Consider the following 17,528-nt stretch of genomic DNA (forward strand, 5'->3'; position numbering starts at 1 on the left):
TACTCTTATTTACATCCTACTAATCAACACTTATTTGCTTACATAGAAAGTTTATATAGAATCTTGATTATAATTTAAAGACTGTCAATGTTGTAATTTTGGTCTTTGGAGGGAGATGGATTTGGACCAGTGGTAGGAAATTAGCACTTTGGTATCACAAAAACAACCAACCTCAATGAGGATTCCTGAAATTGAGGCCACCAACATTTTAAAGTTTTTACAGAATTCATGTAAAATGCATATTCTTTCCCATTTGTTTGTCCTTTCAAACCAAATGACCAAACCATGATTTTTAGGTTGGCTTTTTATGTGTTGTGCATTGAAAAAAATATTAGTCCTATACACAGCATCAAAGATTATTTTTAAATCAAAGCCATTGCCTTCTTTAAAATGAGAACATCAGATAAACTACATGCTAAAATAAGGAGCTTAGTTACTTCTGGAAGGGCTTTATCTTGTCTTAAAAGAGAACTTGTGTCAGTTTTCCCTTGTGAGGTTCACCAAGAAGAATGGGAAAATAATTTCTTTTCAAGGAAAATCTGGGCTGAGAGAAGCAGAGTCATCAAACTGGATGGAGACACTTTCTTAGGGCTGTCTAGCTGATCAAATGTGCAGCTGAATTTGATCTCGGGTCTCTAAATATCACACACTTAAAACTACAACAACTTGTTCTTGGCATATATGTTTCTGTAAATATAACCTTCTCCTTAAAGACAAATATTCCAATAAAAACTTGATAAGGCAGTTCTGTATAGCTTCTTTATCCTAAAAAAGGGACTTACTTGAAAGGCGGGGTGATCTTTGTTTTCGGTCTCTCCTCTGCCACTCTGCCTTTTAGGAGAAGCCTTAGTAGGGACGTTGGATCAGATGAGGAAATGCCCTTCTGGGTTCAATGCTCCACATCATATTGGAAAATGGCCTAGGTTGAAGTCTAAAGCTGAAACTGCCAAACTGTGTAATCTTTGCAGTACTGGGGAAGATTAAGGTCTCTTACTTCCCTTGTTCTGGTCATTCTAATTGTCAGTGTAGGGGCGGCTCTTCTGGCATAATTCATAGAACGGCTCTTCTATTCAACCACAACATTAGCCACTTTTAACTTGAATGCCTGGCACGTAACACAGGAGGAAGCCCCTGTCGGTTTCCACTTGTCCTGTTCCCTCCCTTCTTCCCTCTCTTCCTCACTCTCCCTCTTTCCTCTCTCCATCCCTCCCTCCCTCCCTCCCCCTTCTTCCCCTTTCAAATAAATAAAATGAATAAGTTTAGAAAAAAGAACAAACAGTCATGGAGGGAGAGAGTCAATAAAATAATAATGACTTGATTTTGTAAACAAAGTTTGCTGGAGTTTAGAAACATCGGATTAAAATGGTCTTCTATGTGTTGCATCTAATCTAACTTTTGGCAAGGGCTCTGACTGGCACTCAGTGGGCATTCAATTGATATTTTTTTGTGACAGTAACATGTATGATTGTTCTATGTCTTTACAGGGAAGCAACCACTTGGTCAATTGACAGGCAAATTATGTCTTTTCTGTCACATCTATTTAGAGGGCTTAACATTACAATAACCACAACCTACCTATTTTGTCTAGTGTTATAAGAGAATTAGAGATTTCATATTATAAAAATATTTAAAGATTGGTCCTGCCGAATATCATGTTAGGAGCTTCATCTTCAGTGATAAAAGCAATACACTGTGACCATTCAATTCATTCATTCATTTGTCCCCTAATCCTTGCCTCTGGAGTTAATTTTTATCCATAGTCCCTGCCATTCACAGCATGAAAAAATATGCCAAAGGAATCACAACTCTGTTTTGATATCATTTATTTAAATATTTTATGTGACAGTTTGGACTTTCCAAGGCAAATAAATGAGCGACTTAGACAGCTGTGCAGTGATTTATGTAAATATAACACACAATTGTTATTTCCACTTTCCTTCACATGACTCCCAAGTTCCCATCACTTGTTTTTCATATACAAATTCATCTTGTTCTGCAGTCTGTAAATACAAAGACTGCTGTATCATGAAACATGCTATTTACATTGTACATGATTTAGAGTAATTACAAATAAACAAATGAATAAAAAGTGGTATTACATGAAAAAGATACAGAGGATATTTATATTCCTGTAAGTGCTTGTATACTTTTTACATGTGCTATTGTTCTTAAGATTCTAATGAAATGAGGCATATTTTACTATTTTAATCAGAAAGTTTTTCTAAACATGTACTACTGAATAAAAGAAAAACAAAATATAATATGAAACACTAAATAAAACTTTTTTAAATTAATGGTACAGGTTTAAGAGCTGCATTCGTTTATTTAAAAAAAACAAAAATAGCTTGACATTTAAAAATATATGCAATTTATGCATGCCCTACATACATATTAGTATATTTACCTGGTATCATTCGATGACATTGTAATTTAACTTTGTTATAACTAGATATTTAAAAGAAATGATTCACAAAGTATAATCTGATAGCAAAATAGCAGATATACAATATTATTTACATAGCAAGCCAAACCAAAAATTTAGACCCATGAAATTGCAGCAAACAAATTGGCCAGAATGTTAAAATATTCATATATTTGGTTTAGTTAAAAAGTACTCCATGCAGAGAAAGGTAATAAATGCATATCATATTATAACTACATGTTTTTATTGAGTGAGTTGGGAAACCTATTTTTATTATATATAGTGCCTGAATGTCTGGTGGAAATGCATTGGCTGTATATTTTATGCATTGAAATGGGCAGGACTAAGTGTGGTATCTAAAGCATTGGTCGGGAAATGGGACCCTTTGGTTTTGTAAAATGGCTACTCACAGTTGAAGAGTCAGAATTCAGGTAGGTTAATTTTGAAATGAAGAATGATATGTATTATTCCTTGAATGCACTTAATTTGTACATTTTAAAAGCATAATGAGACAGTTTTATCACGTGATTACCAAAGTTATAATGTAGTTGCAGGCAGCTGTTATAAAACTTGACATTTTCAAAGGCAAAACTCTCAGGATAATTTTTTTTTTCCAAATAGAGAAAAAGCTTTTCAACCAACTCTAAAATAAATCAAAGTATTTCTCTCCATGGACCATTTTTTGTTTGATCCTAACCTGACTTTCACCACAGTCATAATCTGCCATGACGATGTGAATCAATTTCCACATAGTGGGATTGAATTTTGCTACAAATTTGTAAAGGAGACAACGAGTTAGCTTGTGAACTTTCTGTTCTGGGGCTACAAGATAGCAATTCAGGAAGGCGCAACTAATTAGTAGGGAAAATGCTTTTGAGATTATGGCTGTTTAAATTTCATCTGTTTTCCTCAACAAGATTTCTTCTGTCTTTACAACTATTTTCCACAGAAATAAAAGTGGCAAAGGTATTAGAAGTCCTATTTCTTTATCTCAATAAATCTTAATGTTGACTACCATGTTAAGGCAAATTTTTCTTAACAGTGAAAATCACAGGAAGAAAATAATACTTTCATAGCTTCCATTTTATATGGTAACTCTATTTATCCACAATTTTAAAATAGATTAGTTGAACTCAAATAAATAAAAGTAAATTAATATAAAAGTTTTTCCCTAAGTTTTTCATTTTGATTTGACTACCTAATCTGCTGGAGTTTGACACCTGAGGTTCATAACAAATTCAAATAAGAAACAGGAACCCAAATCTAAAAGATATTTGGCTTATTGAAACTGTCCTATAGCTCTAAAAGCTATATTATTTCCAAATGATTTCCTAATAATGCATACAAATTTATAAGAAAAAAACTTCAGTGGTCTGAATAGTAATATATTACCATAAAAAAAAGATTTAGACACTAAATTCCTTTAAATATTAAATTTGCTCAAATTATTAAAATGTTGGTAGGAAGATCCTTCATTATTACTCTCAAATAATATATCTTTACTTATGAGTTAAATATTATATTAGAAATGGTTTAAGTTTGTCTGGAAAGAGTCTTTGGGTTGGTATTTGTACAGGATCAATCCTTTGCTATAGCACAACGACCCAAGCTGTGTATTTTTGAAGAGCATGGTGATTTGTTAATTCTGATGAATGTCAAAATTATAGTTAAAAACAACTATCACAATATGGGCTAACACTTCCAAAGCATGGAGCTAAGAAATATGAAATACATTGTGTATTGCTTTTCCATAGAGTAGTTATAAAACGGATGACAAAAGTGTTCAGACCCTCAACAAAGAACTCACAATTCAGAGGCATACCAAAGAAGCAAGACAATGTATCATTCATCTCCAGATAAAGAGCCAGTAAAATAAAGTCATACTTAGTGTATTTACCATATTGGGAAATGTTCAAAAAGCAATTTTTCTTACAAATAGAAAAAGCTTTTTTAATTTTTGTTGTTTACTCATATCCAAGTAAAAATTGGACTACTTGAAAAGAAGAAAAACTTTATAAATCAACACATTTCCAGGAGCCAAAGATAGATTATGCAAAGAGGTTGACCCTGATATTTCTTAAGAAAAAAAAATAGGTGACAAAGAACACATATTTTATAGTCCCAGATTTGTCTTGATTGACAAACCTTTGGAAGCTAAGGTCTCTGTTCTCTTAGTTGCTTGTGTGCACCTTCCTTCCCTTAACTCTCAAGTCCACAGTGTTCAATCATGTGAAAGTGAAGAGAGGCCCAAAACCAAATGGTAAAATGCTATTATCATGGACCTTATAGGTATTGGACATAAGTAAATAAAGGAGGGAACAAAGGAAGAAAGGGACAAAGTGGGGAGGGAGGGAGAGATGTAGGTAGTAAAAATAACAGGAGTCCAGTATGCTGATGAGCTTTCAAAGCTCTGAGTAGTTTACTGCACACTATAACTTCCTGTGCAACCCTTGCCTTTTACACTAACCAGGAGTGGTATTCAGAATTGACACTAAACTCTAGTTATAGCTATACTTGATATTTGGACTCTTACATGGTTGCATCATTAGCATAAATGCTATATTAAGGTTTAATTAGATCATGTACCAAATATTGATTGAAGACATGCTCAATTTTTCCAGTAGAAAATAAATTTTCCTCTTGGGCACATACAATTTGAGAAGTTCTTTCTGTGCCTTTAAATATTCACTTTGATTAGCATATTAAGTTCGTTTCGTCAAAAAATGGGACAACTCTTATCAGGTAAACATTTCATTTTAGTAAGAGAATTCTTTTAGAATAAAAGAGTGTCTGTAAGAATCAAAAGAAAAATCAATGGTTACCCATTATTCCAGGTCATTGAGTTACATAAAAAATACAAGCATGAATTATCCAAGTGTCTGGTGATTACTTGAATCAAATTTAAATTATAGGAATAATAATTATAGCTGCCATCCACTAATAATTATCTTTACACAGAGTAAAAATTAAAGAATTTTTCTAACCCCACCCCCAAATTACTTTAAAAAATTATACATCTCTCTGGTTTATTTATACCTTGTTGACTATAATCAGATGTGTCATCAGATAATTTCTTCTTAAGAAAACTTCCCAAAGACTTCAATAGCAATTTGAAAGTCCACACCAAGATTAGGGTTTGGTTTCAAAATGGTAATTTACTCCAATAAAACTCTGGAGGAAGTCTGCATGTTGTAGACAAATCTACTGGGTACTTCTGTAATTTGCTTCACTTTACAGAGATTGTACTATATAAAGCAAAATTTTAAAAATGAGTTAAAAAAATAACTTTATGCTAAGAATAGGAAGAAGGTCTTCAACTGCTAATATACAAAATATTTGTCCAGATCACTCCAGTCTTAGAAGAAACTACATTTACTTCCTAACCTTGAAAGTTAGTGACATTTAAGAAAATGCTCTGGGAGGAAGTATAAGTAAAATTGTTTTAGGAATTGAGGTTTCATTGGGAATGGTAATGCATAGTTTCTTGGTAGAGACGATACAGGAGTACTTATATCATTAAATTGTTGTTAATATTCAATTGATTTGGACATTAATTGACTTTGACTTAGATTTTATTCTGAGGAGTTTGAGGTGCTGTGCTCAGTACCATAAAGTGAGCGTGTCTACATACAGTATTATTTGACTATTACCATTAACACCTAAAAGTTTAACATTTTAAGTAAAATAATGTTTCCAAATATGCAAACCACAGCTCAATGCCACCATTTGGAAGTTTGTCTTATTTATATCTTTGCTTCTGTATCAAATGGCAAATATGGAGGGAAAAAAAGTCACCAAAAAGTCATTCATAACTGTTATCACAAGATCAAGTCTTAAGGGATCCAGGAAAAATTTTCTTTCTCACTGACTTTTAACAGGTTTAGAAAACTTTCAAACATCCCTAATATTCTCAGTTTGAAATATAAATAAATCTTGTCCTGACTCTTTTGGGAAAATAAATGTTCCAATTTGTTGCTGCCTTTCAAAAAAAAAAAATTCTAGTTTAAACCAACTCGGTCTGAATTAACTAGGTACCTGTAAGTGAAAAATCTGACGATTAAAGACTACGTGGCCATTTTGACCTTAGAACACCGGGAGCACAGCATGATCTCGTCCCGATCTAGGGTGGTGAGGTAACGCTCTCCCCTGCTCTAACTTTGTGGAACATCTGCAGAGGATTGGCTCAGTCTGTAAAGGCTTCTTTCTGTTCTACAGTTGAGCATTTATTTTGCTAGCAGTCATATCTCAACTTGAGAGGAGTGAGAAAAAGAATATGCAAAATAGGATAGCTCCCCAAAATGATTTTTCTCTAGATTTTAGGATACAAAATCAATATTCAAGTCTTTGTGATTAAACCTCCCAGCTTGAGAAAGACACAATTTCTATAATCGCTGAACAAAAACATCAAAAAGGAGGCATAAAACAAAACTGCATTTTCTCTCACTGAATATTAGTCATGTTATAAAAGGAAAAATGCTTTAATATCACTTGCCCACTTAGTCCTTTTGTGAAAATTTTAGCAGGCTTTTCTGTGACATGGCACAGCTGGTAACTGGCCTTTTTTGTTCCTTCAATCCAGATGTTCTGACACCTTCCTTTACCTTAATCTTTGTAGCCAAATCTGGTTCTCTCTGCCACCTTCAGAGTTTCTATTCATAACTCTGAGATCCTAATCCCAATTTCACTGAGATTCACAGCCAAAAGGTTGGCACTACCTCTTAAGAAAATTGAAAATAGTTCGATAAGGTCAATCCTCCCTCTCTCTCTCCTTTTTAAAAATAACACTGGCCAACAATCAAACACATCTTTTGGTTTTCATTAAATCATTAAACTACTACGGAAGCTACCTATCTTTTTAGAGAATACGTGTATGTATACTTTCCTGAAGAAAAGTTAAATCTTTGCTCAGTCTTGCCTACACCTTCACCCTCTACTCTCTCCATCTGTCTCTCTGTCCTCCTATCTGTCTGACATGTGACATCCAGGCAGCAAAATGCAAGGGACTGTTTGACAAAGTGAGGTGTGGTACTGAGAAGCAATTTTGTACACTTCTGACATCATCCCAGTTATTTTTCTGTCCTACTTCTGTTTGTTATCGAATAGACCATAGTAAAAATATTTAATAAACTCCACTCTTTATCTCGAAATACAAAAAAAGCCTCAAAGGCAGATTAAATATAAACTGATTCATCAATTTGAAAATATGTACAAAAAGAACCAAATACAAACTATTACTTAGGCTTGACACTTAGTTATCCTTCTCTTTTCTGCTTTCAAATACTATTCGATATTAAAGACTGATCAGAGATTTGATGGATAAACTGAGAAATTTGATATATTTAAGAGTTTCAAATAAAGAATTGCTCTTATTAACCCTGTATACTTACTACGGGGTTAAGCATCCAATGGTATACAAAAAGTTAACTATCAAAAATTTTCTCAGTGAATCAACAATTCCGTTTGATATTGATGGAGGAAGATTCCAAATTATGGATAGGAGGATGCTATGGTAATTTTTGCTATGGGTAGTAGGTAAGAGAAAAATTTTGGCAAATCCACCATTCCCATTCTGTTCAGGTTCAGGACCAGAGAAGAGTTTACCTGGATAGGCAGAAGTAGGAGCTGTAATCTTATCTACATGCATAGGATTGGATTCTAAACTAATAATCTGATAAGTTGCAGTCAACAATGTCTAATTAAGTTTACCTTTCACATTAAACTATAATTTTAATGTTATTCTAAATGATAGAACTATAAATTTAGCAATAAAAATGATAATTGACACATCTGATTAAAATTATATTGCAGAAAGACTACAAATATGAATTATTTTGAAAACTGAGATCTAGTGTTTTATATGACTGTTTCTAGACATTTATTAATTGTACTACAGATGACTTTCAACCCATCATATTTGAACCTAAAATACTATTATACTTACTGAACATTAATGTAGCTGTCATAAAACAGTAGCACTGTTTTCATCTTTAATCTTTCTTTCCATACCTTACCAGAACAAAATTTGTGTTGGTTTGTCCTAAGACTCGCCTACATTTTTGTGAAACCTACTTTCTCAATCAACTCTTCTAACCTATGCTCTACTTGTACTCATTTCTCCATCTGCAACTTACTCTTTACTATTTTATACTACAAAGATCCAAAGATTTGGGCACAATTACAGATAATATACAAATCTTTTCAAGAGGAATAAAAATCATATTATAGTTAATTTTAAAATTATATACCATAAATATTCTGATGGGAATATATTATTTACTTTATAGCATATTTGCAAATGAATAACTTCTATGGTAGATTGAGCATGTTGTTTGCCCAAATGTTTTATTTCTGAATCGTCATTTGTTAAGCATTTTGCTATAGAATAGTAAATATCTTTAAAAAGTCCATGTCAGCTATATTATTGCTTAGGACAAAGCATGTCTCTATTTCTTCAAAGGTTTTCTGAAGAGCACAGAAGTGCAAGTTTTATATGGCATCATCACCATGGCTTAAATTATTGCTTGAAAGGTTATTACAAGGTATTGCTAAGATATCACTTTCAGATGAATGTACAATTCATATGTGAAAAGTACATAGTGAGACTTAAGTTGGTATCTTTTTATAACATCAAATTCAAAGTATGAATAAGTAAAGTTGTCACTTCCACATTTATTTCTATGTCCTAAAGTTCATAGCTTATGCCTTGGTGGTGAGGATCAGCGAATGTTATAATATACTGCCCAGCTTTGGCAGTAACTAAGAAAATGTACCGTATCTAGTATGCCTGATAGCCCTATAGTGAGCAATATTCATCCCTCATGCTTATCAGTGTTGTCTTCTATCTCTAATAAGTTTGAATATTCATGCTCACAAAGCAGACTATAAATTTGAAACCAAAGCTAAAATTAAAACTTGTGGGGAAAAATATGAAACCTAGAGTATTTAACTTTTCAAAACAACTACAGATGAATAATACACTGCTCTGCCAATCTACTTGTACTTTGAATGAATGGGATTAAATAAATACTCTTCAATGATCCTTAAATCTAGCTGTATATTATTTAGAGTGATTTCCAAAATACAGATTACTAGGTCTTACCTGAGACCTACTAAATATAAATCTCTGGAAGTAGAACCTAGGAATTTGTATTTCTAGAACTCACTAGGTAATTCTTATGATGTCAGCCAGATATTTCCAAGTAGATCTGTTGATCCATTGAGTTAGGTCATTTCTCAATAAGGGTGAGATGGCAATGAGGTACTTGACCAAAACTGTGATCTGGTCACAATGTATTAGAAACGGACCTAAACTTTACTTCTCTACATTCCCAAATATTTCCAAAAAATTGACTTCCTTTAATCATGTAACATATATATTCAATAAACACACACACACACACACAGAATATTCATTACTTTGTAAAACAGTTTTACGAAACTAGCTGTGATTGTTCCTGAACAATAATAAATGTAATAATTAACTTTTTTTCTTTTTCAATGAAAGGAAAGAAATAAGGAAAAAGGAACAAAGGGAGGAAAGAAAAAAAATGGCAGGACAATAATACTTAGGTTTCAGTTGCTTGAATAAAGTGTGAGGAAGGAATTTTGCACACTATCTCAATATACTGACAAGATTTTGTTAATCTGTAGCTAACATCAGTGTCTGCTTATCATTCACCACCACAGGAATCCTGAAATTGTGTCCATAGGGTCGGTGTACCCATTTAACAGTAATTTTTGTTCAATCATGTTAATACAATTTATGTATACATAAAACCAGCTGACTGTGAACTAAATATATCATAAAGCCATCATTCAGAGTGGAATGTGTTATATTTTAATAATTCGGTCTCACTAGCATAATGACTTTTGGGCTACATCTCATAAAATATGCTTATAGAAACCTGAAATGATCATTTCTGCAGCTTAAAGTCTGTCAACTAAAGATAGAAATAACTAAGATATAATATGAGGCTTAGCTCTTGGACTTGAGTTTCTTGGTGTTGCTGACTGAAAGGCTGTTGGTGTAGTCCAAAGCCTGTTAAGGGTCCTGTATAATGAATTCCAAAGGAAGATTCAGAATCATTACATAGAGTGAATGGGGTTCGATTCTATTTTGAAGGAGGTGCAGAGGGCTAAGCTGCAGATGTGAGCGATGCACTTGACAAAAGTTAGTTCATTTCAGAACCAAATTGTTGCTCAAGCCTGGAACTAAGTGGGTCTGAAGGCCTGAATCAAGCAACAGCTGTGCTGTGGCATGCCAAGCTCGGAAGAGAAGATGGTGTTTGTTAATGGAGCCAGGCTTGAAGGGATGGTACATTCTCCAGAAACAGTGTGAAGTGAGAGAGGCTGGGATAGGTCCAGGTGTGTGAAAAATGTTTGTGTAGCTTCTTTACTTTCTGCTCTAGGCCTCTGCAATCCTGCCCCAGCAAGTCAGGAACCCAGAAGCCTGAAATAAATACATTCAGTGATGGTCGTAATCTTAAGCTCCCTCTTGGTATCGCACAACTTTAGATCCACTACTTCAGTAGGTAGCAACATGATTCTCTTCAAAACCCAGAGCTTGGTAGTTTTCCAACTACTCTGTGGTTTTTCCTTTTGTACCTATCGATTTACTTTTTGCTTTATTACTGAAGCTCGGGGGAATTTACAAATACAAAAGCCTTGCAGCACTTGTGAATGAATTTCTTTAGGTTGCTTTTGTCTTGTTCTGCTTTGTTTCTCCTGGAGAGGCATACACTTTCACACTTTCACATTAAAATAGTTTCCTGATGTCACTGTCACTGGACAAGAAGTGTGAGACATGAGAGTTATTATCATAAGTGTTGAATCCACAGAGCCTTTCTCTAGTCTCAAGAATCAGTGTCTTCAAGTCACAAGAGGTCACAGCCCACTGGATTCCACACACTTCGAGTATTTAAAGGAATTGCAAAGCAATTTAAAATATGGGAAGAGAGTAATGTAGAGGCCAATTTTAAACAGTTGGATTACATGTTACATGGATGTTGTATCTTCTCTACCTCGTGCTGCACAGCATAGATACCTAAATAAATGTTCTTCTGAGGCATATTACTCTTATTAGGGCCAATGTTAAATATTGTTTAAGGTTCACAAAGGAGTTACTGTACAGCAAGTTTTGAATAAATATTTTGGGATGCTGATGTTGTTAGATAATGATAGACTTGCAAATGGTGGCATGCTGTCCATCAAAATGATCCAGTGCTTTGGTATGGATGACTTCTTGTTATACAGTGCCTTTGACAAATTAGCTTTTTGAAAGGACACTGAAACACGGGTATTATAAATGTTATATGTTAAAGTATTCCTTTTTCAGTAGATTAAAGCTATTAACTCAGGTTAATATCACTTGGTTTCTAGGAGAACATTGTTTAAATTCCTTCTACTGTCACATTAAAATGCATATTGTTTATGCATTGTAAGTAAGTGAGGATAGTATATAGATGTCAGTCAAATGAAATGGCAAATGCCACCATATTTTTTAGTTATAATTCCTAAGGTACAATACGTAGACTGTGCTATGTGGCATAACTGCAGCTAAAATGAACAAATTGTTTATAGTACCTTGCAAACAAATATGGCAATAGTTACGGTAATAGTTGACTGGAATAGATTGGTAAAATGATAGCAAATTAGAACATTGCTACATTGTATAGCTTCAAAAACACATTTAGATTACATGGTAAGAAAATTGTGGTTTACATCCTATCTGATACATAATAGATCTCTGGTATATTTCAGTGTGACATTTGTGACACTTAAATGGCTACCTCTTTTCTAAGAAAATCATATAAACTAATACACAGTGATTGTTCTGATAAATTGGGAGTATACATGTAATTCTTCTCTCAATCCCTCTCACCAACTGTCAGATAATGGAGTGGATTTCCAATAATGCTTTTAAAATCCAGCTGCTTCCCACAGATATTCTTAAGTATAGCAAGGATAACCATGTGTTTAGAATAGCTGCTTAGACAAACCTTTACAAAAGGCAGAAATAGATTGGATGGTTTCTGGAAGTCCCTTTCAGGCCTTTGTTACAAGACACATTATCACAAACATGTATTTATTTAATACATTATAAACTCTAAATTGCTGCACAGAATAAGCATAAATGACTTCAATGAGCTGGGTTATCGCCCATGTTCCTGTGCTGTTATGAGCCCATCAATGTTTTAGCTAATACATTTTCTAACATCAGCATGAACAAAGAGGTGCTCCCAGACTGTTCCATCCACACTTTCTGTGTACCACCCACTGTCCTCCATGAAGCAAATGCGTTAATCTCTCAGTCCCCTGCAGAGATTTCTTTGTAATTATTTCCATGAGAATATCCTGTCCTCAGCCCACAGGGTCTTCCATCAAGCTTCCTCTCCCCCATGGATCTAAAAACAGACCTAGGAGTAGGGAAGAGGATAGCAAACAGGGTATAGAGAGCTCAGGGCCCATGTCCTACCAACCCACTGATAACTTTATAGACCAGAATGAGAATAGAGCTCACATTATAAACAGGGTCAGGATTATAACAAATAATGTGCACACTGATAAATATTTTCTAGCCATACACTTAGAGAATGTAAAAAACATTATGTGACCTCACAGACTGCAATGGGAATTTGTTGCATACTTCTTAGCTGAGTTACACCATACCCAAATCTTGATGCAGCTAACAACCATGAAAGGAAAAGAAATATATCACATTCAGTAGACATTTGCTACCAATGACTATAACTACTAGATTAAGAAAATGTTCACTCCAAAGTTTTAAGGAAATGGATTCTTCTAGCTCATTAACATTAATAGAAATGTAGATTTTATGTCTGATCAGAAATAGGAAAACTCTGGACATACCATGCTCCTAATTTCAGTGGGAGCCTATAATATTTTCATGCAGTGTTGATTAATGGGAGTAGGTCTTCTTTTAGCAGAACTTGTGATGGCAAACTACCTATAACTACAGAGAAGACTAGTACTGAAAGTTAAACCCAGTTTAGTGTTCATAAACATGGTTCACTGAATTTAAAGGTCACATCATCAAACTGCAGAAGATTTGTTTTTAGTCCCAAAATAGGGCTTTCCTTCTCTTGTGTTATGCAAGGAAAACTGCATGCTTGGCAAAATGTCCAGACACCTTGTCACTAATGCCTGTAATCCAGGGATTTGTTCTAAGAGTGGGAGTCAGGCCTTAGAGGGCACCAGCTGGAGACAGGGCAGGGGTTCTTAACACATGCTTTAGTAGGAGTCTCTCATTAGAATGCAGTTGAGTGGTGTAAAAGCTACCTGTATTTCCAAATGCTTAGTTGGAAAGGATATCTCTCATCTAGCAACACATTTCATTTTCAGTAGTATTTGTCACAAGATGGCAAAGAGACTTTTCTATAATTTTGGTTACAGATATGTCAATATTAAATTCCATTTCCCCTGATTTCCATGCTACATTAATTAAATTTAAAAGATACAGTAAGGAGAAAAAGCTTCCCCGGCATCTGAAATCCCCAGTTACATGTACTCTCAGCCTAAGTACTAGTCTTTGTAAATAAGTGAAACTACATTAGATTAATAGATAGTGTTACATAATATACCAACAATACAGTAGCAAGTTCTGAAAAAATCTAATAATGTTGTGTGAAATGTAATTACCTAGAAGAGATATGTATAAAAATAGGTAATATTCCTAAAATATTTTGCTTTCATACAATTATTCCTGCTGGGAATGTTACCACACTGCCGTGATATGTATGAAATGTCAGTTCAGGAAAAGAAAATTAGAAAATATTCCTCACTTACTGACTCACTAAATGTAGGAATATGTAATCAAAACTGGCTCTCAAAAGTGGTACAAATATATAGGGAGAGATACCTGTATGTGTGAAAAACAAGAAAACAAGCAATCTACTTATTGGTTGGTTTTGAAAGGGGGCCCATATTTATAATTAAAATGTATGTGTGTGTGTTTGACCAAATCACTCAGATGAATGGATACATCTTACTTCCCCTGCGCTTGAGCCTTTTATTGACAGAAATCATCCCCTTTTTCTAGAATTATTGCCTGACCCAACACAGAAATTTCACTATTTACTCTCAACAAAGCAATGACAGAGAAACAATCTCTTTCTATGCTCTTGTTCTGACCCAACTTCTGGGCTTGTGCTTTTGGGAGGAGTCTTTGATCTGCAGCAGGTCTCAGAGGCTTGTCTCCCGGAGGAACATGGTGCCGATGTTGTAGGAAACCTTTCTTATCCTTGATGAAGACAGAGAAGGCTTTGGCGGCTTTGGACCAGTCCTTACCTCCAGGAAGTAGCAGATCCCAGGGATTTCCTTTGGGAAATTGTCTGGAAGCTCTTCACGGGACCGTGGAATAAACGTGAAACTTTCTTCTCGTTTTAATAATCTAAAAAAATATGGATAATGTGAATTAAAGAGGCAGAGAAAATAGGAGTAATAGAACAGGAACTTTAATGGCTCTGGAAGCCTATCTGTGATGATGCTCAGGGTAACACCTCTATTTCTTTGTGCAGATATGGACTTCATAGGACTGCAAACACTCTGCAAATATTATGACTCAGCAAAGATCCCTTATGTCAGAACAAGAAAATAGCCAGAGCTATTTGTTCTGCTTGAAAAATGTTTGTTCGAATTTGATTTCTTCTAAAGAGTACTCCTGTAAAATATTTGCTTAAATTTTACTTTTGCCCTAAACAAAGGGCTAAGGAAACTGCATAATGCAGGGTCTATGTCAAACCCACAGTTTACTGTGTTTGTTAAACCTGCCCAAATTCTAGAATACTCTTCTTAAGTTTTGATGACTCTAGCTGAGCTTTAAATGACAGTCCTATGTGTGACATATAAAGTGGTTGGCCTGCAAACAACATGTCATGACTCCAAGTGTCTGTGATACCTTGCTACTTATTGCTAGCAACCCATATTATCAAAACTACAATACCTATTAGTGAAACTGCTTTGTTTTTCCCTTCTGGTCACAAGTAGACTAATTCGGAACACTAACACTGCAGGAGATTTGTACTTAAACTTTTCCAGTTTGATGAGAGGTTTGGCTTGATAACCATTTGTAAAAAAGTGGCACAATTCAATTGAACTCACCAGCTCTTAATATATTATTGGTTATTGTTATGAAAAATCTCCTAGATACTCTTTTGAAAGTAATGCTTAGAACAAAATCTAAGAAGCTCATGGTTTTGACAACAGAGGTGGAAACGGAATAAAAACAGCAAAGAACTCTTCATAATAGAGAACCAAAAAGAAAAGTAATATAAAAGTAATATAAAAGAAGCTTAATGTTTTAACTGAGACCAGAAATAAAATAAATGATGGGTGTTATTTCACAAGGCCTATATCTCTGAAAGGTTGAAAATGCACAGAATTTCAATAAGCAAATATGGAGAACAATATAATTAAAAGGTTAGCAAGAAAACTGAACAGGAACATGTTTCCAGTCATTTGATAGCATTACAGAATGAGGTTAAGACTAGGGCAGTACGTTAGAACAGATTTTTGAAGTTGTCAACTAAAAGTTTAGACTTAATTTGGAAGGCACTGTGGAACAAAACCCCTCCTCTTCTTCCTGAAAACAATTCATCCTCCTAAGTCCAGTTTATGCAAATAGCGGCTCCAGGTAGTACTGTGTAGGAAATGGGTGAGGGGAAGGAACCATTGTGACAATGAGTGCAAGGAGAACAAGAAAGTGTAAGAACTATAAGATCATTGTGAAAGCTATCCACACTGAGAAGAAAAATCCTTCCTTGTCATATGTTCTTAATGTATAAAGAACTACTATCTGAAATGACAACTGCCAATAGTTGTCACTGTTAGAATATGAGCAGTCACCTTCCCTATTCATTAATTGGCTCTGTGGCATCAACCAACCCAAGAGTGAATTTTCAAATTTCAATTTTTATATCTATATTGAACACATACAGATGTTCTGTTAATATTTCCAAAACACCACAATACTTATGAAGCATTTACATCACGTTAGGGATTCTAAGTACTATAGAACTTAAAGTATGGAGAATATGTCATTAAGCCATTTTATAAAGAACACTTGGGCATCCTCAGACTCTGTATCTGCAGGGGACTGTACCAGCACCCTCATGGATACCAAGAGACCACTATGTTCACCTATATGACACATTCTACTGTTCTTCTAAAGTATAGAAGAAGAGTTCTGTTTCTCTAATAACATTATACAATGATTATATTAGTTTGGGATAAAAGGAAGTGAGGCTGTTTATAACATTTCAGAATTCTTTCAGGATCCTCATCTCACTTTATCCACATAAAATAACCTTACATAAAACTTAAAATGCTGCTTTCAGCCAATCCCATTATTCTGAACTCACTTCAGTTAGAATAGTTTCTCAAGGAAACAACACAGTAGTGGCAGTGGAACTGGAATCTAGATCTGTTAACTTCTAGTTAAGTACATCCCTACAATAAGCAACAGGACTATTCTGTTCTGTCGCAAAACTACACTGAGACACAAGTGGCACATTCATAGCATTCAGAACAGAAGTCATCAGTATTGTTTGCTTCCTTTTCAATGCACAGCTGGCCATTTTTCTTTACATAAAATATGTAATCACTTCAGGAATAAAATGTAAACACTGGATTAACTTAGTAGTAAATTTCAAAATGATTTTACTAAGAGCAAATAGTAATCTATGTGCAACATGTGGGTGTCAACCATTTGCTTAGTACTTGTGATATGCTTAGTACTTGATAGTTTTCTAAATGGAGAAAAGTAAGGGGATATACACAGAAAAAAAATTTGAAAGACAAGAAATACTCAAATTAGCAATACAAAACAGTATATGATACAACATGGGATGCAATGCAAAGGAAGATATTATGCACAATAAAAGCAGAAGTGATGACTGTGGACTTAAGAATCAGAGCAATCAAGTCCACATCCATGGACTGTAAGAGTCATAAACTAAATCTTTGCAAAAAGTTTCCTTAGAACACCATAATCAACAAGTGGGACTCTGCATGACTTACAGTCCTCTTACTATCTCTGATGCTGTCAAATTTCTCTCTTTTGTAGATGGTTTGCCTCACCTTGGTCGTT

At 34.4% G+C, this 17,528-nt stretch overlaps 1 protein-coding gene across 1 annotated transcript in view; it reads right to left on the bottom strand.

Annotated features, from left to right (window-relative positions):
* Positions 1-14,489: 14,489 nt before the first annotated feature.
* Positions 14,490-17,528, bottom strand: part of GUCY1A2 (guanylate cyclase 1 soluble subunit alpha 2) — a 364,010-nt gene continuing 360,971 nt past the window's right edge. Inside the window, exon 8 of the mRNA XM_062198341.1 lies at positions 14,490-14,831. Within this exon, the coding sequence (XP_062054325.1) occupies positions 14,624-14,831 (208 nt within the window). The 3' untranslated portion in view covers positions 14,490-14,623. The remainder of the gene's footprint in view (positions 14,832-17,528) is intronic.

The sequence above is a fragment of the Lepus europaeus genome, chromosome 7 (assembly GCF_033115175.1).
Source record: "Lepus europaeus isolate LE1 chromosome 7, mLepTim1.pri, whole genome shotgun sequence".
In the NCBI taxonomy this organism is placed as follows: Eukaryota; Metazoa; Chordata; class Mammalia; order Lagomorpha; family Leporidae; genus Lepus; species Lepus europaeus.